The sequence below is a fragment of the Podarcis pityusensis genome (genome assembly GCF_964106645.2).
Source record: "Podarcis pityusensis genome assembly, chromosome: 1".
Classification (NCBI taxonomy): Eukaryota; Metazoa; Chordata; class Lepidosauria; order Squamata; family Lacertidae; genus Podarcis; species Podarcis pityusensis.
In genome coordinates, this window is record NC_138028.1 from 43611853 (window position 1) to 43633809 (window position 21957).

General features: G+C 41.8%; 1 protein-coding gene across 1 annotated transcript; it reads left to right on the forward strand.

Annotated features, from left to right (window-relative positions):
- Positions 1 to 1557: 1557 nt before the first annotated feature.
- Positions 1558 to 19474, forward strand: RTF1 (RTF1 homolog, Paf1/RNA polymerase II complex component; the record flags this gene model as incomplete). Its single annotated transcript, XM_080981816.1, has 18 exons — positions 1558 to 1617; positions 2605 to 2742; positions 2921 to 3068; positions 4592 to 4793; positions 6204 to 6318; positions 6980 to 7091; positions 9221 to 9356; positions 9863 to 10040; positions 11030 to 11112; positions 11768 to 11855; positions 11937 to 12044; positions 13192 to 13269; positions 13658 to 13779; positions 14072 to 14129; positions 15024 to 15101; positions 15798 to 15893; positions 16110 to 16221; positions 16838 to 19474. 18 exons carry the CDS (start codon positions 1558 to 1560, stop codon positions 16942 to 16944), a joined length of 2019 nt encoding a protein of 672 aa, XP_080837942.1. The 3' UTR covers positions 16945 to 19474.
- Between the last annotated feature and the right edge of the window lie 2483 nt (positions 19475 to 21957).

Here is a 21957-nt window from a genome sequence, read left to right on the forward strand (position 1 = left end):
AAGCCCTACATGGCATTAAGCATATAGTTTGGGTGCTTTTTATTCTAATTTAAATAGCAATTGTGGGGGTGGGGTGGATTGGAGTTGTAGTGGGGGTATATTTTTCAACATATTCCTGTGGTACAATCCTGCTGAAAATCCCCCTTCTCTGGCTGCTGTTTACATCTGGTGGGAAGCTGCCATTGGCATCAATATGTAGTCTGACAGCTGTTACTTTGTAAACAACAGCATGCAACACCACGTGCTTCTGATTTTCTTTCAGAGAAAAGGGAGATATTTTATTTATTCATTGAGAAGCACTCTTCTCCATGCCAAAATTATCACTGTGCTGTTTATGTTTGGGAAAATGTGTATGCAAATAAAGGATTGTGATGTTAACCTTCCAAGTGCTTAATATAAGCCAATGTATCAGATTTTGAGGTTAGTTTCTGCTTGTAGTTTAAATCTAGCATTTAAAAGAGAAATTATGATTTTACTACCAAGTGCTAGAACTTTGTGGGTAATGATGAAACTTCAATATTACCTCACTTCCATTTTGCTCACTTCTATAGTTGCTTGGAAACTGTGGGTCTTTCTAAACTATAATAATTCACAGTACAATAGACCAATATTAGCCAGAAGAAAATGTGAAGCATCTTTCCTTAGCAGGGGAAATGTCAAATCCTTATGAAGGATTTTCTTTCTTGCATATTAGTACAGTCTTACTAAGACAGTGGTCCAGTTAAGATATTTTGCTACCTGGTTTTTCAGACCATGGTTTAGCAATTGGGAGCACACCACAGCACTGCAGACTTATTTGCCCACTCCCACCTACATTCTTCCTCCCTCGCACCCTCGTAAGTATTTACAATGGTTTGCACAGAATAATTTGTTTGAGAGCAATTAATGGTTAATGGTGATTGTAGTTCAGAGGTCACAGAAAACTCTTTAAGTTATCACTAACCAGGAAAGGGAGGGGGGAGAAAGTGTATGAGTCCAGGAAAGGGGGACAATCAAGCCTGCAGGGGAGTTCTGATCACCAAACAAAGTTTGATTATCACATAGCATGACATCTGAACCAAGCCTTTTTGATAATTGAAACACATCTTTTAGGTAGCAGGTTCTACTGAAAATTCAATGTATGTTTTTCACTTCCTGTTTTTTGTTTTTTTTAATAGCAAACTCAATGATACTTAGAAATCCATCTTCCCTGTAGTGTGCCTTGTTCAGTGGAGTGCTCCCAGTGGTTGAAATTGGGATGGCTGGAAGGTTTACTTTGCACCTCTGGCCTCCTGTGCCAGCCACTGGCCTAGTTAGCATGTCACACTAAGCCACACCACAGCTTAGTGGCGGGCCTTGGAGCAGAGATTGCAGCTGCTTTGCTTTCCTCTGGCTGAATTGTTGCAATTTGGCATAGCATGTTGTCAGGTCAGGCATACTTTTTATTTTCTCTCCCCAAAAAACCCTATCAATTAACCACAGGACGGCTCATGGTTAGCCTGGAGAGAGCTAAACCATGAGCCTGGGTTTGGATGACACGCTGAACCAAACCAGGGCTTAGCTCAGCATAGCGTCAGAATGACCAGGAAGGAGCAAAGCTGCCTGTCTCATCTCCTAGAGCCCAAACACCTATGTGAAGTAGGCCATTGGGATATGTAGAATTCTGTAGAGATCTGTATAGCTGTTTGACTGTTGAAGTTACATGTATCAAGCCCTCCCATGTAGTAAGTTGGTACTTAGGGGAGCACTCCAATAAGCAAATGTTCTAATGTGACTAGTGGGTGTGCTTTAAAATGTCTAAGGCAGGGTGGTCCAACACACTGCCTGAGGACTGAATGTGGCCCCTGATACCTTTTTAGGTAGCCCTTGGCAACACTTTATGCCCCCCACAGCCCTCGCACTGACTTTCCAAAGCCAGGTAAGCTGGGTTTTGAGAAAGAAGTATGAGGGCTCTGACAGGGTCCTAGAGTTCTCCGTCCTCCTTTCCAAAGCCTTGTTAGCACGTTCCCAGCTTTGGAAAGGCTCTAGGACCCTGCCAGATCCTTGCACTTCCTTCCCAAAGCCTGGCACCCCCGTGACAAGGCAGAGTGTGGCCTGAGGGTTCCGTGTCAAAGTATTCTAGTAGCCCACTTGGTATGAAGTTGGACCACCCTGGTCTAAGGACTTGGATTCATGTGTAATATATTTTGTAATGGGTCCACCTGTTTGCATTTATTATATTGGCTTTTTATGTATTAAAAGTGGACTGCAACAATTCTGTCAAATTGAAAGTCAAATGCGTACACTTAAATTCGCTAAATAACCCAGAGCCACAAATGGAGCACAGCATTAGAAGCATGTGATTCTTTAAAACTTTTCTGAAATAACATTTTTACACATTTCCTAGAAATTTGTACGGTCGGGCACCTGTGGACTTGACTTAGGAAGGAGTTCAGAGGAGCTGGGTCACAAAAGAGAAAGCCCTGCTTGTATGCATGCAAAGTTTGTTTTTTAATGGTTTGTACAGTGGATTACACCAGGTGATAACACTGGTACTTTAAGGGACAGCATATTTGAAGAGTTGATGAAGAAGTGTTATGGTGAAAATTGTGTCTCTAATAGGGCTAGAGTCTTTTCATTTTAAAGGTAACAGTATATTTATTCTCCTACCAGGAGCTTTTATCACTTGCCAAACGGAAACGTGGTGACTCTGAGGAAAAGGAAGCACCTGCTAGTAAGCCTACAGCATCTTCAGATTCTGAGACTTCAGACAGCGATGTAGAGGTAAGCTTTTCTACCAGAATAAGTGGATTGCATCAAATCAGTGTGGATTCTGCAATATAAATCAGTATTATAATCTGGCTTCTCTTGTAGTTTGTCCTATCTCCTGTAAAATTAACTTGATTGTTTGGGAAAGCCTCAGCCTTGCCACATGATTCTCTTCATTTCTCCTGTGATACAGTGGACAGTCGGAGGTTCTAAAAACAAAAAGAAAGTGAAAACTGGGAAAGCAGAGAAAAAAGGAGCCATGAAGAAACAGATGAACAAAGCAGCCTCATCAGGCAGTTCTGATAAAGAAAGCTCAGCAGAGAGCTCTGCACCTGAAGAGGGTAAGAGGATGCACCATGTCAGTAATGTGGGTGGTTTTCTGTAGGCACTCATTTTCTGTTGGGCTTAGATTGTTCTTCCAGGTCAGATTATTTTTATATTTGCAGTAGGCTATGCTGAAGTACTAAAAGCATATGTAAATCACTGGTGTGCTTGTTTAATGTTTCCTATCACTCTAGGTATTTAGATGTAAAGGGCAAGAAAGGGACAATGGTTTAAGCCTTCTGTAATAAGATACGTGTAATTTTATTTTCCTGGTCTGTTCTAATCATTTCTTCCTCCCTTTACAAATCTAGTGTGGGATTCATCTAATGCAGGCATAGGCAAACTCGGCCTTCCAGATGTTTCGGGATTGCAACTCCCATCATCACTGGCCACTGGTCCTGTTAGCTAGGGATGGTAGGAGTTGTAGTCCCAAAAGAAGAAGAAGAAGAGGAGTAGTAGTTTGGATTTGATATCCCTCTTTATCACTACCCTAAGGAGTCTCAAAGCGGCTAACAATCTCCTTTCCCTCCCTCCCTCACAACAAACACTCTGTGATGTAAGTGAGACTGAAAGACTTCAGAGAAGTGTGACTAGCCCAAGGTCACCCAGCAGATGCATGTGGAGAAGCAGAGACGCGAACCCGGTTCACCAGATTACAAGTCTACCGCTCTTAACCACTACACCACCCTGGCTCTGGAGGGTCAAGTTTGCCTATGCCTGATCTAATGAGTCTCATTAGCAGAAGCCCTGTGCAAGTATTGGGAGAACCTCCAGAACAGTGTGCAGAGGGGGGCAATATTAAATTCCTCCCCTAGTGTCTTGGACCATTCTTGTGATTGTCTGAGCTATATGCTAATAGTATTCAGCCGCTTGCTATTGTGTATGAGGCCGCTTCTTTATTCTTTGCACTGGAGATGAGAAATCTGTGGTCCTTCAGGTCTTGTTGGACTCCCATCAGCCTCAAACAGCATGATTAATGGTAAGAGTTGACAAGTTTTTCTTTCCCTTAAGGAATGTGTTTCATTTACCATTGCTGTAGCCTGCTTTGAACCCTTGGAGTAAAACGAATAATACATCTGAATGTGGCTTTGGTATTCTCAGTATTGTAATCCTTCTGACATTCTTAGACCTTTGGGCTGTACCTGTACTTTTTGCCTAAAAGTAACTTTCTTTTACAATCCTGCAACTCCATCCTATGCAGAGGCCCACATACTCTATTAGTTTTACTTTATTAAGGAGTAACAAAAGATATAATAATGTGTATGTATTTTCTCCTGCCATAGTCCAGGTTTGTTAGTGACACTTGCTACTTTCTCACAGGTATGCGTGTATTTTAGTGCCACCAGTGTACATGGCATGCTCCAAAGTAGTAAAGGAAAAGACAGGTACCTGCCTGAGGAGCTTAGAATACAAAGTTAGATGGTGATGGGGAGAAGGGGAAGCAATAGTAACAAGGAATGTATGCAAGCAAACGACCTTGGTCTTTATCTGGAGTTCTGCAGTTGACTCAGCAGAGTGGATTCTTTCTGTTTTGTTTCAGGTGAAGTATCTGACTCTGAAAGCAATAGCTCTTGTTCCAGCTCAGACTCTGATTCATCTTCAGAAGATGAGTTCACTGATGGCTATGGGGAGGACCTCATGGGTGATGAAGAGGACAGAGCTCGGCTAGAACAGATGACAGAAAAGGAGAGGGAGCAGGAGTTGTTTAATCGGATAGAGAAGAGAGAGGTTCTAAAGAGGAGGTGAGGTTTATGATTAAAGGCTAACTTAAATAACAATTCCAGTGCCCTCTACATATGCAACACGCACCCTCATGTCCGTATTTCTAGTAAGCTTGCTAGTTTTCATTTTGGTCAATGCCTACTTGTGCTCAGTATTGGTAGGATACCTGCAAATCATTTCCCAGCTGGTTTGGTTTCAAAAAAAAGGACAGAAATGGAGTTAATGCAGATTACAAAATTATCCTTTGCAGGGTGCAAGAAATTGTCAGAATGTGTTGTTTTCGTTTCCTATCTATATTAGATATAGATACACACTACACAGGGACGCGGGTGGCGCTGTGGGTAAAACCTCAGCGCCTAGGACTTGCCGATCACATGGTCGGCGGTTCGAATCCCCGTGGCAGGGTGCACTCCCGTCGTTCGGTCCCAGCGCCTGCCAACCTAGCAGTTCGAAAGCACCCCCGGGTGCAAGTAGATAAATAGGGACCGCTTACCAGCGGGAAGGTAAACAGCGTTCCGTGTGCTGCGCTGGCTCGCCAGATGCAGCTTGTCACGCTGGCCACGTGACCCGGAAGTGTCTGCGGACAGCGCTGGCTCTCGGCCTATAGAGTGAGATGAGCGCACAACCCTAGAGTCTGGCAAGACTGGCCCGTACGGGCAGGGGTACCTTTACCTTTACCTTACACACTACACACGCATATACATATACACACTACACACGCATATACATATAGAAACACAAACAAATAGTGTCATACCACCAGATCTCCAACCTACTGAAAATTAAATACAGGAAGAGGATAGAAAAAATTACACTGCCCTCAATAAAAGTGCTTTTCAATTCTTCCCACTGTCCTAGAGTAGTCATGCTTTAAAGTGATCAATCCCATCAACTCAAACACTTGGGCTCACCTGCCAGCTTCTAGATCTGGTATTTTGCTCTGAAACTGAGCAACAAATCACCTGATTTTGCCAGTAATTTGCCTAGTCTGTAACAGTAATGGGTGGACATGTTTTTCACCCACCTTTAGTGTAACTATTATTACGGTCTATTCCTGCTTATAATTCTCTTGCTTTAGAGCAGTGATGGGAAGCCACTATTCAGATTCATCCCATAACTGGAGCTGGGAGAGAGAAGTGGTGATGGATAAAAATAAAAGGCTGTTGAAAGAGACAAGAGATATGTCCCTCTGTATCCAGCTCCTGCCTCACCCACTTTTGGGCTTTAGTAACTGCCATCTCTAGCCCCACTCACCCCCCAATCTATGCTGCTGTCCCCCAGGAAATGGAATTGTTGGCATACAAAAATAGCTTCCCATCCCTGCTTTAAGAGTTTTTCATCTATTATAATATTTCATCCTCCCTTGACTTCTAATGATGTGTGAAAGTGACTGCAGGTTCTTACTCATTTTTCCCTTGTTTTGAGCCCAGGTTTGAAATAAAAAAGAAATTAAAGACAGCAAAAAAGAAAGAAAAGAAAGAAAAAAAGAAGAAGCAAGAAGAAGAGCAGGAGAAGAAAAAACTCACCCAGATCCAGGAATCCCAGGTAAGAACATAGCAAGCTCACTTTATCAGGTGATAACAAATGCCTAAAACCAGGTGTTTGTGATGTGAAATTACTCAGATGTTTGTGATGTGAAATCACTCAGAATCACTCAGGTGAAATCATGCACCTTCATCCTAACCAAACCAGATTAAATAATGGTCTGAATGAAAACTGAACAGGAGCAATGCATTTTTGTCTTGTCTTCCATTATTCCTTATATAGGTAGCAGTCCTTTGATAAACCATTTCTAGGAAGTCTCTGCATTGTAATGTAGCAAAAAGAAGACTCTTATGGCACTATAAAGGCTAACAGATTTATAATCAATAAATCTGAGGTGCCACTGGACTCCATTTTTGGAAAATCATGTAATCACTTTCTGTTGTGCCAATGTGACCAATAACAGAGCTACAGTAGCTTGTCTGCACTTCTGGATGACATATTTGCATGCAGAAAATGGTCTGTTTTTATGCCCTCTTCTTTAGATAAGTTAATGAAGTGGTGCAGAATAAAACCTTTTTTAGAATAAATTCCAGGCCAGCTTTAAATGGTCATTACAAACCAAATTTTACAAATAATCCAGAAGACTTCAAAACATAGTAAAGAGAAGTGATGTGGACGAAATCTAAGTAGCTATTATAGAGGTGGCTGTGTGTTTCCATAGGTCATGTCACACAATAAAGAGCGACGGTCAAAGCGAGATGAAAAATTGGATAAGAAATCCCAAGCCATGGAAGAGCTGAAAGCAGAAAGGGAGAAAAGGAAGAACAGAACAGGTTAGTTCAAAAGCCCATGAAAAGGATCTATTGTGGAGTACATTTCCAGTTAAAGAATGTGGGTGCTCCTTGATGCCCAGGGACTACACTTTTTACAGAGCCTTGATTTTGTTTAACTAACTGTTTCCTGATTACTTTTTTTCAGTGACTTTACATGCTTTTAAGGGCCGTTAACTTGTATGTTCATAGTAAGTGATAGACTTATACCCTCAATATCAGGCATAGGCAAACTCTGCCCTCCAGCTGTTTTGGGACTACAACTCCCATCATCCCTAGCTAACAGGACCAGTGGTCAGGGATGGTGGGAGTTGTAGTCCCAAAACTTCTGTAGGGCCGAGTTTGCCTATGCCTGCTCAATATGAACTAAAAGGCTTCTCCAGTGCTCACTACCAAAGCACCCTGATAATGTAGGGACTAGGCACAAGCTACGCAAAAGTTTTATTCTTTCCTGAATGTCATTGGCTGGGGATACTGATATTTCTGTTAAGATTTAATTTGTGTTTTTCCTGACGGGATGGTCAGGAAATACAGGAAGCTGCCTTTTATGGAGTCATACTACTGATTCATCAAGCCCAGTATCTTCTACATTGGCAGCTTTCAAGGGTTTCAGACAAGGGTCTCTCCCAGTCCTGCCTGGAGATGGTGGGAACTGAACTTGGGTCCTGTGTGGGTTTTTTACTAGAACTAAAGATCCACGAGCCTTAAGAATTAAAAGATTCAGAGCCCAGGAATATTGGGTATCAGAGCCGAACAGACATCATAGTCCTTCTACTTTTTGCCTCAAAACTTTCTTTAGTTTATCAGGCAAATTCAGATTGGGCATGTGGAATCATTTCCTTGCTACTTTTGTTATAAGATTGAGAATCAGAAACCTTTCTTGAGCTGATGCAAATCTTCCAGAGATCAATCTTCTGCCCCCTCTTGCATTAGAGCATCTGATTTTGTGAGCTTCCTGCACTTTAAAACGGTATCCCAAAAAGGAAGCAATGTTCGTTCTTTAACATGGCTATAGCTCTTAACTAACTCCTTTTCCCTTAACTAACAACCAAGATGTTGGGTTTTTTATGCATCAGTGACACACACAGTGGAAGTAGACTATTTGACAGTTAATCAGGCTACTCTTTTCAAAGCACATTTCTTGGAGTTACTTGTATGTGCTATAGATTTGCAGACTTCTAATGTTAACATTTAGGGAAAACCTTATTTTTATTTTATTTCCTCTTACAGCTTCATCTTATAACCTTGATGCAAATGCAAATGCAAATGAAAACTGTTATCCATCTTGTATTGGGATATCTGTCTGGCTCACTTGCACTTTTTTAATTAAGATATTTCTAACACACCCTTCATCCATGGATCCCAGAGTAGGATATATTGTATAGTTACAAAACATCAATTACATAAAAAATCAATGTTGTTCATGCTGTGTTTTGTCCCCAGCACCTAAGTTTTTAAAAGGCAATGGGTACAAAACTAGTAAATGTTCTCCGTTGATGTTTTGTCTTGCAGCTAATGCTAGAGCAATCATATGTGGGCAGTTCTTTAGATTTAATGGACATCAGTAAATGTATTTCTTTAGCATTCACAAGTGAACATTATACACCTGTGTTGCTTTGAACAGTAGTATGTCCTAATAACAGCTCCCTTAATAGTGTCTCATCAGAAGGTGCACAGATGGCAATATATCTACCATCTGTGCTCTGGTATCCACCAGAGTTCAGAGTGTGAACACATTTTACTAATTCAGAATTGATATAAAGAGACATGCAAATTGCCAGTGCACATGAACTAATTTTTGTATGATTGTGTTGAAGAGCTGCCCATGTAAATCTAACATGTAATTTATTTCTAAGGTTTATATCCAAGATACATAATGAAGTAAGATGTGGTAGATGAATAGCAATCTCCTTTACTCAAATGCAGTAATCAGTAAAGCTTAATTTGAGCCAAAAAGAATTCAGCCATGCTTAGCCCTGGAACTCAGCTTGGAAGGAAAAAAAATGTGAATACGGCTAACAGCATGGGCTCCCTTGAGGCAATATCTGGTTAGAGTCTTACTTATTTTAACTAAAGGAGTCTTTGGTCGAGGAAACTGAACAGAAGAGAATTATGTCATTTTTTCTTTGTAGCTGAGTTGCTTTTAAAGAAGCAGCCATTAAAAACGAGTGAAGTTTACTCAGATGATGAAGAGGAAGAAGAAGACGATAAATCTAGTGAGAAAACTGATCGTTCATCCAGATCTTCATCTTCAGATGAGGAGGAAGAGTAAGTACTGAAGTACTGCTTGAGGGCAGTGAATAAAGCTGTATACCTTTCATAGTATTCTGTGTGGGCTATGCTTGTTTTCATCTTATGAGAGAGCCAGTGTGCTATAGTAGGACTGGGGAAGCCCACTTTCAATATTTCAGGAACACTGGGTAACTTTTGGCCATTCACTACCTGTGAGCCCAATCTACCTCACAAGATCGTTGTGGGGATCAAATGGAAGACAGGAGAACCATTTGCACCACCTTCAACCCTTTAGCATAAAGGTGAGATAAATGGCTTTCACTTGCTTGCTTTCCAAATAATAAACTCCCCCCGTCCATTTTAAAAGAACCAGTTAAAATACTTTACTGCAAGGGCTTTGCTGAAGTTTTGTCTAAAGTGAAGGGTTCCACCACTGCAAAAATAAAAATAATAATTGAGAACCAGTGTGTTAATGTGTGGATTTTGTTACGTGAGTGTGGCACTCTCGTTCTGTTTGAATATTTCCTCCTGTGTCATGCTAGGAAAGAAGAAATCCCTCCTAAATCACAGCCGGTGTCCTTGCCTGAAGAACTGAATCGGGTTCGATTATCTCGACACAAACTAGAGCGATGGTGTCACATGCCTTTCTTTGCTAAGACGGTCACTGGCTGCTTTGTGCGCATCGGCATAGGAAACCACAATAGCAAACCAGTTTACAGAGTGAGTATATCCTTGATCAAACCCAATTCCTGTTGACACCAGAAGCAGCAAGACACTGTACAAATATATGGTGATGGGAAAGCGGGTAATTACACAACACAGTATTAGTTGTGAAGCCCTTTTACTTATCCCACCTTGCTGTCCTCTTTTTCTTAATAAATACAAAGATCTATAGAATCCCTTGTTTTACCAGTGGAACGGACAACACTGGCAGAATGCGCTCCCTGATGCAGCTCTCTGTGCACTCCAGAATCTGTTTCAAAAGGTTGGAAGACCCTCCGGAGCAGATGAGGGGAGGTACCAAGGGAGTACAGCAGTGAGAAGAGGAAGGGGAATTTCTCTTGTAGAAATAGAAGTCCACTGTTGTGAAATTAGCTGCCACCTGTTACGTTGGGTCCAAATTTAACCATCTACCATTGATTCCGCAGAGGAATGCAGCTGATAACAATGGAAATGAGTATTTTTGCATACCCCTGGTGCTCTGGAGCATCCTCTGACCTGCTGAGGGAAGGGGGATATAGCAAAAGTCCTCATCTCCGTTCCATTGGTGGGAGAATCTTCTGAGCAGAACTTCTAAGGCTGCCTTTCTCAACCTGTGGGTCCCCAGATGTTGTTGAACTACAACTCCCATCATCCCTAGCTAGCAAGGCCAGAGCTCAGGGATGATGGGAGTTGTAGTCCAACAACATCTGGGGACCCACAGGTTGAGAACCACTGTTCTAAGGGAATGCGCGCACCACTAGGAACAATGCTTGATCCAAGCCATTGTAATTTAAATGTTGCCATTATATTTTGTTTATGAGATAAGGCCTTATTGCTTCAGAAACAAAGAACACCATTGCAGATGTGCCAGTAGGCATGGCATTTTGTTCCAGCTCCATCTAGACATTCCTTCTTAAGTTTGCCTCTTCTTGACTCCTTTCCCCCTCCGTTAGAAAACGTATGTATGGAAGTACTCATCCTTTTTCATTTTATCTTTATTTATATAGGTGGCAGAAATAACAGGTGTTGTAGAAACTGCAAAGGTTTATCAGCTTGGAGGTACCAGGACAAACAAAGGGTTGCAGTTAAGGTAAGACCTACTCCATCATTTTGAGAGTGTGCTATATGAGAGGTGAATGCCAGAATACTTCTATCCTTGAGTAGTAGGAAGCTGATAAATTGCTGTCAGGGGATTGAGCACAGAGGAGTTTATCCAACGAAGTTGTTCCATTTGCACCAGGACTTCCTCATGCGCAACAGAATTTACAGGACGCTCCCACTGAAGGACTGGAGGGGAGGCAATTTTTGCCTATTCCTTCTTTCCCCTGTGCTCTTTGAAATACTTTTCCAGAGGCTTCAGGGACCCTCAAAGAGTGTGGGAGGTGGCTTGAGGAGCAAAAGGGAAATCTGTGAAAATTGCTTCCTCCATCAGGACCTTCTGCTGGATTTCGGGCCTTCCCAATATTTTCCTTAGAGATATGAAAAAAATGGAGCGTCCAAACAAACATTTGAGTGAAACTGAGTGTATGTATGCTATGTTATTCATACCAACACTTCCCCCTTCACCGTTGCCAGCAAATTTAGAATGTGTCTTCCTGTAGCAAAGATAGAGTTGGCGTAACATAGTCACTATACAAAGGTATACTTAGTAGCCAGCTATAAATGCACTTTATATCTGTCTCCTGCTGCCCTGCCCTTGGGAAGGTGCTGTAGAATGATGGCTCCTTTTTTCCTTCTCTGTGCAGGCACGGCAGTGACCAGCGTGTGTTCCGCTTAGAATTTGTCTCCAATCAAGAATTCACAGAGAGCGAGTTCATGAAGTGGAAGGAAGCTGTAAGTATTTCCATTTTTCCAAACAGGAGTGTTGAATGGTGAATGAAGTACTCTGACTCTATTTCTCTTCTTAACATCTAGATGTTTTCTGCTGGGATGCAGCTACCAACACTTGACGAGATAAACAAGAAGGACATGTCTATCAAAGAAGCCCTCAACTATAAATTCAATGACCAGGACATTGAGGAGGTAAATGAAGAAAATGTACTTTTGAGCTGAACCCATACAATTGAAGGTTCACAATGGAAAGGTAGGTGAGCTCTTAGATGTTCTCAGGTGCCAGATTCTAGTTCTGTAAAGATAAGATGGGTTAGACTTCCTGTTCGTGTTGGGAAAGACATCGTATTGGAAAAGACTCTTTATATTGGGAATGGGAAACCTGTGGCCGCCCAGATTTTGTTGGACTCACATCAGTCCAAAGCAGCAGCACCAGTGGTCAGGGATGATGAGAGCTGTAGCCCAAAAATGTCTGGAGGTCTATGGATTCCCTATCTCTGGTTCTTATCCTATTTTAGTGTTGTTGGCATATCACAGTTACTCTACTTACTTCAGATTTGCAAAAGTTAGATCACAGCAGTAAGGCACTAAAGACTAGGTTTGTAAGGGAGGAGGAGAGATGGGTTGTTGTTTTTTAGCATCTGCCCACAGGAGAAATTAGCTGGGCTCTGCAGTACTTACCGTATTTTTTGCTCTATAAGACACACTTTTTCCCTCCTAAAAAGTAAGGGGAAATGTGTGTGCATCTTATGGAGCAAATGCAGGCTGCGCAGCTATCCCAGAAGCCAGAACAGCGAGAGGGATCACTGCGCAGCGCTCCCTCTTGCCGTTCTAGCGTCTGGCTTAGCCCCGCGCAGCCTCTTCTGGGCAGGGGGAGCCTTCATCCCGCTGCCCTGAAGAGGCTGCCAGAAGCTAGAACAGCGAGAGGGAGTGCTGCGCAGCGATCCCTCATGCTGTTCTGGCTTCTGGGATTCAGAATACTTGTTTTCTTGTTTTCCTCCTCCAAAAACTAGGTGCGTCTTATAGAGCGAAAAATATGGTACGACCCATAATCATGTAACAACAAAGATAGACTGCAGTTACTCTTCATAGATTATTGTGGGCTAGTGGACATGCAGCCAGTGTGTTAACATGATGGAATAAATTTTAAAATGCTTCTTTACTGTTCTTGTACCATGTAAATACAGGCTAGAAACAAAAATTTTATCAGGCCACAAATTGAGTGATGTAGCCTGGCTTGTCAGGGCTTGAATAGAGTGAGCCAGAGCAGCTTTTTCATAACTAACCCTCAGTTAGCCCACCTTTCATAATGTCCCCCCCGCCCCTTGTGCATTTGTAGATTGTAAAAGAGAAAGAAAGGTTCCGGAAAGCACCACCAAACTATGCCATGAAGAAAACACAGCTACTAAAAGAGAAGGTAAAATATGGTGACACTGGGAAATGGCCCCTAAAATAATTTCTTGCAAGATTAAAGCCACCTTAAGTGCTGGTCTTTTCAATATATATTTCAGTAATATTGCTTAGCTTGTTTCCCTAGGGGGGGGAAATCAGTATCCCCTTTATTGCTGACAATCCTTTGTAAAGATTGACACAACTTGTTCAAATTTGATAAGTGCACTAACTGTTTCTTCTCTTACCTTGAGTCAGATCCCTGTTGATCCTGAAGTATAATATATTATTAAGAAAGAAAGAAAGCACATAACCAGTTGAACTAACAACATAATAACCTCATGGTTTTTAATCAATTCACATAGCTGATGCTACGACAGTGGTTCATTCCTAACAAATAATTATTTTTATTAAAGGCTATGGCAGAAGACATGGGAGATCAGGACAGAGCAAAACAGATTCAAGACCAGCTTAATGAGTTAGAGGAGAGAGCAGAGGCCTTGGATCGCCAGCGAACGAAAAATATTTCAGCCATCAGGTTGGTACCTAATATTTAATAATAGACATGGGAACAGAAAACCAGCAATACTGCTTTTGTGACCAGTATTGGTCACTGCTGTTATTTCAGAGTGATCTTGTTAATTTTCCATCTGGACAGAATCTGCTACTTTTCAGGGTTCAGAATTTATCTCTCATTTCAGTCATTTCAAAAAGAAATAGAAAGTGGCTTCTAGAAAAATAGCTTGTTGAGATCCTGAATTTCAAAATTCCTTTCTAATACATGAGGTAAGTGAAATACATACACCTTTTCTTTTTCTTTCGTTTTGCAGTTACATCAATCAGAGGAATCGAGAATGGAACATTGTGGAATCTGAAAAGGCTCTAGTGGTGAGTGATGTTGATAGTGCAAAGAAGGCAAAATATATTGTCATGGGAAAGGTGGCTCTCTGAACTCTCTGCTGCTTTTTACGATGACATATAATTTTCTGGACAGCCTTACCATATTGCCATTTAGTATCAAGCAATAACATGCAACTATACTTGAGTGGCACTGTTGTGATAAAGTAACTTAAAGCCTGCCTGCTGAAAAGGTCCAGTCCATTTATCAAAGCAGGAACATGAGAAAAATAGCATTTGCTGGAGGCTGACTTTCCCTGTCAAACACATTTTCCTGTCTGGGATGATGAAAGGGCTACAGCGACCATTGGCTTTTAGTGCCACTATATAACTGTGGTTTGAAACTGTCTCAACCAGGAAAGCTTTATGATTGTTAAGAGCCTAGGGTAGGGGAAAACCTATTGATAGAAGACAAGGGAAATGTTTAGCACTCTAGTTTGTAGTCGCACCCTCCATAGGCATGTTTTCTCACCCTTCCCAATCCTGTCTTGCATATATGGTAAATGAGGAAGAAAATGTTTTTCCCAACATACTCACTTGGGACTCCTACATATGGAAGGTGTCTTCCAATTGTTCTTAAATATTCCATTTGTGAATTGCTCAAGCAGTATCGGCACCTGCAGTCCTACTTTAGCTTTCTGATAAGTTGTGGGGTGGACAAATTGTTTTCATTATGAACCTAAGAGGAGCCCTGCTGGATCTGACTAAAGGCCCACCTAGTCCAGTATCCTGTTTTCTAGCAGCCAAAAACATGCCTGTGGGTTCCCCAAAAGCAGGACACAGGGACAGTAGCCCTCTCCTTGTTTCCGAGGAGCTGCATTTGGAAATATACTGGGGAAAGTATAAGGCAAGTCAGGACTGCATATTTCATATTTCTCTCTGCAGGCTGAAAGCCACAGTATGAAAAACCAACAGATGGATCCCTTTACTCGGCGGCAGTGTAAGCCCACAATAGTCTCCAACGTAAGTAAAATGCAGAGATTTGACAGCAATCGGGAGCAGAGCAAGCTATTCACATATGGGGGGGGGGTGTATGGAGAGAGAGAGAGAGAGAGAGAGAATCTAGATGCGGCAACATAAGGTGTGGATCACTGAAAATGTATCTAGAAGAAGGCAGCACTATAGTCTATTGCCCACTGCACAGGAGAACAGTATATTCATTTCCTGTTTCAGCAGAGTGCTGTATTGGTGTGCAAATCCCATTTTTATAGCTGAAGCAGAGTATTTCTGTCATGCATGGAAAATCACTGAAACCATTTGGAAAGATAGGGTATATGTTTCTAACTATACGTTTATTGAGTTGTGGGATATGGGTACACGGGATATATTAAGGGTTGGGATTCAGCTAATGAGTCCTCTCAGTGGAAGCCCCGCTCAGAGACTTCCACTTGTACAATGGGGTTTCCCCCTCCCTCTGTGCACACCCTACCCCCTAAAATTGGTTTTGGGAGGTCGGGGAAATCCCCCATAACAGTGTTGAAGAATGAGGTTTGTTCCATTCCATTCCACAAGCTAAAAAGCTTGTGCTGATTAGAAGAGTATTACCTTTAATTCCTCCCTTTATATACATACTTGTTTCTGTATGAAGAGAGAAATGTTAACCTATAAATGGTCAAGTCCATTGTTCAACCTGACATTAAATTTCTTCCTTTGTCACAGTCTAGAGATCCTGCCGTCCAAGCTGCTATTCTTGCCCAACTTAATGCAAAATACGGATCAGGTGTATTGCCAGATGCTCCAAAGGACATGAGCAAGGCAAGTTCCCTCAACTTTTTGCTGTTGCATATGCTTCTATCATGTAATCCTTACCTTTGGAATTGCCACCATGTGAAATAGTCACATTTTAAGCCTCAAGCTGCGTCTAAGAATAGAATGGGGTCTACAATGGAACCTTTCAGACACTATAGCCAATAAAGCATGGTTGGGTAACCTTCTGTATTACTTGATATTAAATGATGTCTCTTGTTTCAGAGTCAGGGAAAAGACAAAGATATGAATTCAAAAACTGCCAGTGACCTCTCAGAGGATCTCTTCAAAGTGCATGATTTTGATGTGAAGATTGATCTCCAGGTTCCCAGCTCAGGTAGGTTGTGCCTGTCCCTCAGGGAATGAAAGGTAAAGGTGGTAGAAAAGGAAAAGAGTTTTAGGTGCCACCTTGCCAAAAAAATAATAATAAATAAAATAGCCGGGTGGTTTTTAAAAAATCCAAAGCATGCGAATGGAAAATACACAAATTTTGTGCATCCCGGCAGAAACTACGAGCAGCCATACCTTTGAAAAAATGAACTTCTATTAGTAGAGCTGTTCTTTTTCTGGTTAATGTAGCTTAAAGAACCAGAAACTTCAAAAAGTGCAGCTTCTATTTAGACTGAGGAGCTGGTTTAAAATTGAGAGAAGCCACCATTGGTTTGGTGTCACCACTGCCCTCATAGATCCTGCTGGATTTACTGCTTTCCTTTGCCACTGCATCTGAGGAGGGGTCTGCTGTACTGTAGGAACTGGAAGTTTCTTAGGTCTGTCTTCTGCTCAGTGTCTCGGGGGCAGGCAGAACTCTTTTTTTTTTTTACTTATGTTACACTGCTGGCACCACATTAATAATCATGGCTATCCCCTGCAGAAAGCTTGAGCCTGATTGTTTGAAGAGAGCCATGCACCTTGCTGAGTTACACACCTAGTATGTGTGCCTTATTTCCCAACAGAGTCCAAAACACTGGCTATCACCTCCAAGGCTCCCCCAGCAAAAGATGGCGCCCCCCGGCGATCACTGAACCTGGAGGACTACAAGAAAAGGCGGGGGCTTATTTGAGCAAACCCCACTCTCTGCTGCTTCTGATCCTGCATGCTACATGATATCCCGCCCTTTATTTTCTTCCCTCCCTCTTCAGTTTGCCCTTCGGGGTTGGAGCAGCAACAGAGCTGGGAAGAGACTCTTTAAAATTTGCCAGCCATCTGTAATATAAATCATTGACTCTTTACTGTATAGACCTCCATTTCTTGCCCTTTTCTGCCACCCACAAATATGGATCCATGCTATTTTTAGTTTTGTTTTGTTTGTTAATACAGCTATTTGGAGTTGGCTGTATGTATTCAGTGTTAACCTGGAGTCTGGATTTCTGCAGGAATCTGTTGGTGGCAGAAGCAGTGTTAGCACTTGGCTGTCTCAACCACCACAAGCAAGGAAAATTAAACCGTGGCACAAGACCTCTTGTGAAGGTCGCCTGCACTTTTTTCCTCGTCTTCTCTCCCCTTTCTCCTAGCTGTGGAGAAGGGTATATTTTACGAACTGGTTTAGGTTGAAAGTGTACATTTTTGTGGGGGGTGGGTGGGTTGTGTGAATTTTTTCCAGATAGTTTTTTTAAAAATCGATTTTCACCTGCAGTAAATTTGTATCTGTCATGGTTCTTTAAATCTGTCTTGAATTTTTACCAGCTATATTTGAGCATTCAAAACAGCAGGGGCAATTTAATAAATGTGATTTTATTTTATTATTTTATTATTTTTTACAAACAGGGAGCCTGGCTGACAATAGCTGTGTAACTTCACACTGTTCCTTCACACAGACTTAGAAAAACCCCTTCCCTCATCTTCCCCCCAGTCAATGTCTTTGTAAAGCAGTAGTACATGTGCCCTTGACTTTCCTGCTACAGGTAGGTGGGGCAGTTTTATTGTTCCTGGCTGCTACTTGGATCTCTTCCCCACCCACCCCAAAAATCCCACAACAAACCATGTAACCTTTTGATCTTTCATTTTGCACCCTTACCAAATTGCCTTTTATAGCCAGAATTATTATTTTTTCATTTGCCTCCCGTTTTTATTTTATTTTTTATTTTAATCTTGTTCTGCAGAATGGAAAGCGTACAGTAAAAAATTGAAAATATAAGAGGGCAGTTAATTTGACCTATATGTAACTGGTACAACGTGTGCAGCTGAACTCCAGCACAAGGATTGTATGTATGGAATGTCTGAATAGGAAAAAGATGACTGCTTGATAATCACTCAGGTGTAAAGATCGAAGTGTAAATAAATGACATTTTATCAAAGAGCTCTTCAAAATGAACTACCATGGATTATACTGAACTAAGACTGTGCATACATTGATGAACGTTAGTGATCTGTCGGATCATGCCAGTGCCAGTGCTGGAAAAGTGCCCTAAATAAGGATACTTTCCTGAAGCTGGATTAAAAGGAGAAATCCGAACACACGTGAAGCATTCTTAAGCAGGCCCAGAAAATGTTTGCTCACATCAGAATAGAAGTTTGAGTCTTGTGGCTGTGATCTGGGGAATCCTTATTGATGCTTTAATCTATTTCTTCTTTGATTCCTTATTTAAGATTAGGGAGACACACACCTGTGTAAAACCTGATGAAATGAAGAGGAGGAACACACAGTCCTCCTCCCGAAGTGGTTCTCGTCAAGTTGTGTAAACTTAGTGACTTTATTTACTACATAGTCCATAGCTTCGCAGACTATTGTGTAAATATGTAATCATTCTGTTTTTCTGCCTTTTTTCTAGCTACTTTTCTCAAGCGCTTGTGGACTCTTTTATTGACATACATGCTTCTAACTTTTTTTTTAAAGTGGATTTCTAGAATCTGCCAATGTTTGGGGAGCCATCATGATATGCTATGTAGATATGCATCTCTATCACTCGGATTTCTTTGTCAGCAACATTATCTGTAGTAGCCAGTCTCCCTGATACCAACATTTCTGATACAGAGAGATAGTAAGTCCAAAACTCTTTAACAGAGTTCTGATTGCCCACCAATATTTGCAAAGCTATGGCATAGGAGCAAGGAAAGAGCCGGCAAATGTTAAACTAATGTTCTTATGAGCCCTCCTAATTATCATGGCAGTCTGCAGCCGAAATGCACTTCCTGACGTTGGGCTTCATAATCAGAGTACGGAAGGCCTCCCTAAGTTGTAAATAATGCATCAGTTTATCCTTTCCAATTGGGTTACAGGAGTTGATCAAATAAAACACTGTGGAACTTTTAGGACACAAGTGAATGAGGTCGCCATCCTCATGTATCCCCTCCTTACCAAACTTAGAAGAGGTTCTCCTTTCACACAGGTAATGGACAATTCCTTGTCACCTTGTGTTTTTTTCACTTGAGAATAATGCATTGAGGGAGTAATATTTTTTCTGGGATAGCTATGGAACTAATTGTGTATGAAGGTGTAATGTTTTCTCCTCTTTTAAGTGCATGTGACAGTGAGTGGCGACAACACAGGCTCATTGGGAGGGATGGGTTTATTTGCTTTAATTCATTGTCTCGGCAGCATTCGTTACAAATGTATAGACTTCTATAAATAAACTTTGGTTGGTTTTAATAAAGCTGCTCTTGTTTCATCCTTTGCTGTAAGGTGCTCGGCAGACCTTGAGCAACACAACTCAAGAGTCCAGACTGCTCGTCATATAGTTACCGCAAAGCTTTTCAAATCCACTTTGAGCTTTGTCTCCGGTTGAGTATAAAATAAATCATTGTACTACGTCTGAGGTTATTTTGACAGAGAGCAGTTAAGATTAGATGGAAAGACTTGCTTGGAGTTCTGTTCTGTTTCAGAAGCACAAACAGATGCAATTCCTTTTGAAGGAAGGGCAAGATTAAAATGTAGTTAAATCCCTGGATGCGCCTTACATTTCTCTCTGAATTCTGGCCTTGTAAGCTGTGGTGTTCATTCGTTCATTTTAAAAAAATGTATCTTGTAAAAATCTTTCAGGATAGCTAATGGTTCACTTGTCACAGCCATGGTCAGAAGCAAACTGGCTTACCACAAACAAGCATGTTGTGGCATGCCAGTGTGTAGACACAAGTTGTAGAGAACAGCTAAGGCAAGTACCTTACAATCACTTGATAAAAAAATATCAATGCAACAAGTAAAACAAGTTAAATTCAAAGTCCTAGCAAAGCAGCAGCAGCAATATACTGGGCCTGTGAAAAATAGGCATATTAGTGTCACTCTCTACTGCAGCTTCTCATAACACACTTCAAATGGGATTATTGTCATATAGAGGCTTTCAGCAGCAGCCTTGGTAGCTGCCGTCAGTCGGAGGGCCTGTCCTTCCAGGCCAGGTGGAAGGGACCCACAGGGAGCAGAGACCATGTCTTGAACACCTCACAGGCAAACTGTCTCTTATTGGATACTTTATTCAGAAGTATTAGGCAAAAAAAGCAACCACACACCCGCCATTTCCTTGAAATGAACTGGAAATTGCTCAATTTATATACCATACACACAAGTCATGCTCAAATGAAAAAGCAAGTGCCTGCACAGATTTGCTTGCTTGCACTTCTGCCCCAGAGCATTAAATTGCTAATTGTGTCAATGTGCAGGCCTCTAAGAATCTGCTGTAAAGCAGTCTTATGGCTCCTTGAAGAGCAGTGATTGTCTTTATCCGGTAGATAGGATTGTAGTGGCCTGATACCTGGGACGTGGTAGTTATGCAAGTTCAGGTCCTTGCTTGGGGATCTTCAGCTCTGTGTAAGCAGATATGCTTCCTGGACTATTTACAACTGTAAGAGAAAAAGAATTAAGAGGAGGATCATTGTGTCTGGTCTTCTGATGGGCAGGACTCAACCAATGTGTTCTGTCAATGCAAGGACTTATACTTGCGCAGTTAAACTTCCCCCTCTTACCCCTCCATGTGCCTCGTGCCCTCCCCAGATTTGCTCTGGAAAGTTGCGGGAATCCCTAAAACTTATCTAGGGGGCCCATGAGAGGAGGGCAAATTCCACTGCACAAGCAGAAATCCTGGTGCTGAAATGATATGCTCCTTGGAAACCACCCCTCATAAAACTGAGTTCCTTAGGAAATTGTACATATACGTACTTTAATTATTTGCGATGGTTGTGTGTTTTAGGGGTGGAATTGCTCAAACATTTAAACACTGTTTTTACTATATCGAGAAAGGCAACTTAGAAAGCAGTGCTGGCATTTTCTTTGTTCTCCATTATTCTAGTCACAAGAAGGGAGGCCCCTTCTCTTCAGTGCTGAATGGCACAGCTAAGGTCCCCTAGAGCAATTGGGTTTTTCCTCCCTTTATGGACACTGGAGAATGTTGTATCCCTCCCCTTTATTGTCTGGGCACCATGCCAGAGAGGAAAAGCCCCCTTAACTGATTAATTTCTTTGTGTGTGCCCTCACCCACCCAATTTTTAGAAACTAAAGTTTGAACTGCTCATTTCTTAGACTGAAGAGGGGCGCTGTGGTAAAATTTGGAAGATAGTCAAAATAAAAAAAATCCTTCCAGTAGCACCTTTAAGACCAACTAAGTTAGTTCTTGGTATGAGCTTTCGTGTGCAAGCACACTTCTTGGAAGATAGTGTGGCTCATCCCTGACCATTGGTCATGCTGATGGGGGCTGATTGGAGTTGGAGTCCAGCAACATCTGAAGGGCCCTGGGAGAGGCATAGCTCAGTGGTAAAATAATAGAACTGAAGAGTTGGAAGGGACCCTAAGGGTCATCTAGTCCAACCCCCTGCAGTGCAGGAAACTTGCCCAATGTGGGGCTTGAACCCATGACCCTGAGGCTGCGAGTCTCCTGCTCTACCGGCTGAGCTCCCTGGACATCCAAGGGTGTAACCCAGTGGTAGAGCATTTGCTTTGCATACAAAATATTCCAGTTTCAATCTGTGGCATCTCCAGGTAAGGTGGGGAAAGACTTTTTTTTTTTTTTGGAAACTAGAAATCTACTGCAAGTCTGTGGAAAATGCGCCAATGGCCTGACTCTGTATAAGGCATCTTCCTATGTTCATCACTCCTGCTGTAGATCATGAAAGTTAAGTCCAACATTTTGATGTATTACATGTCCTAAAC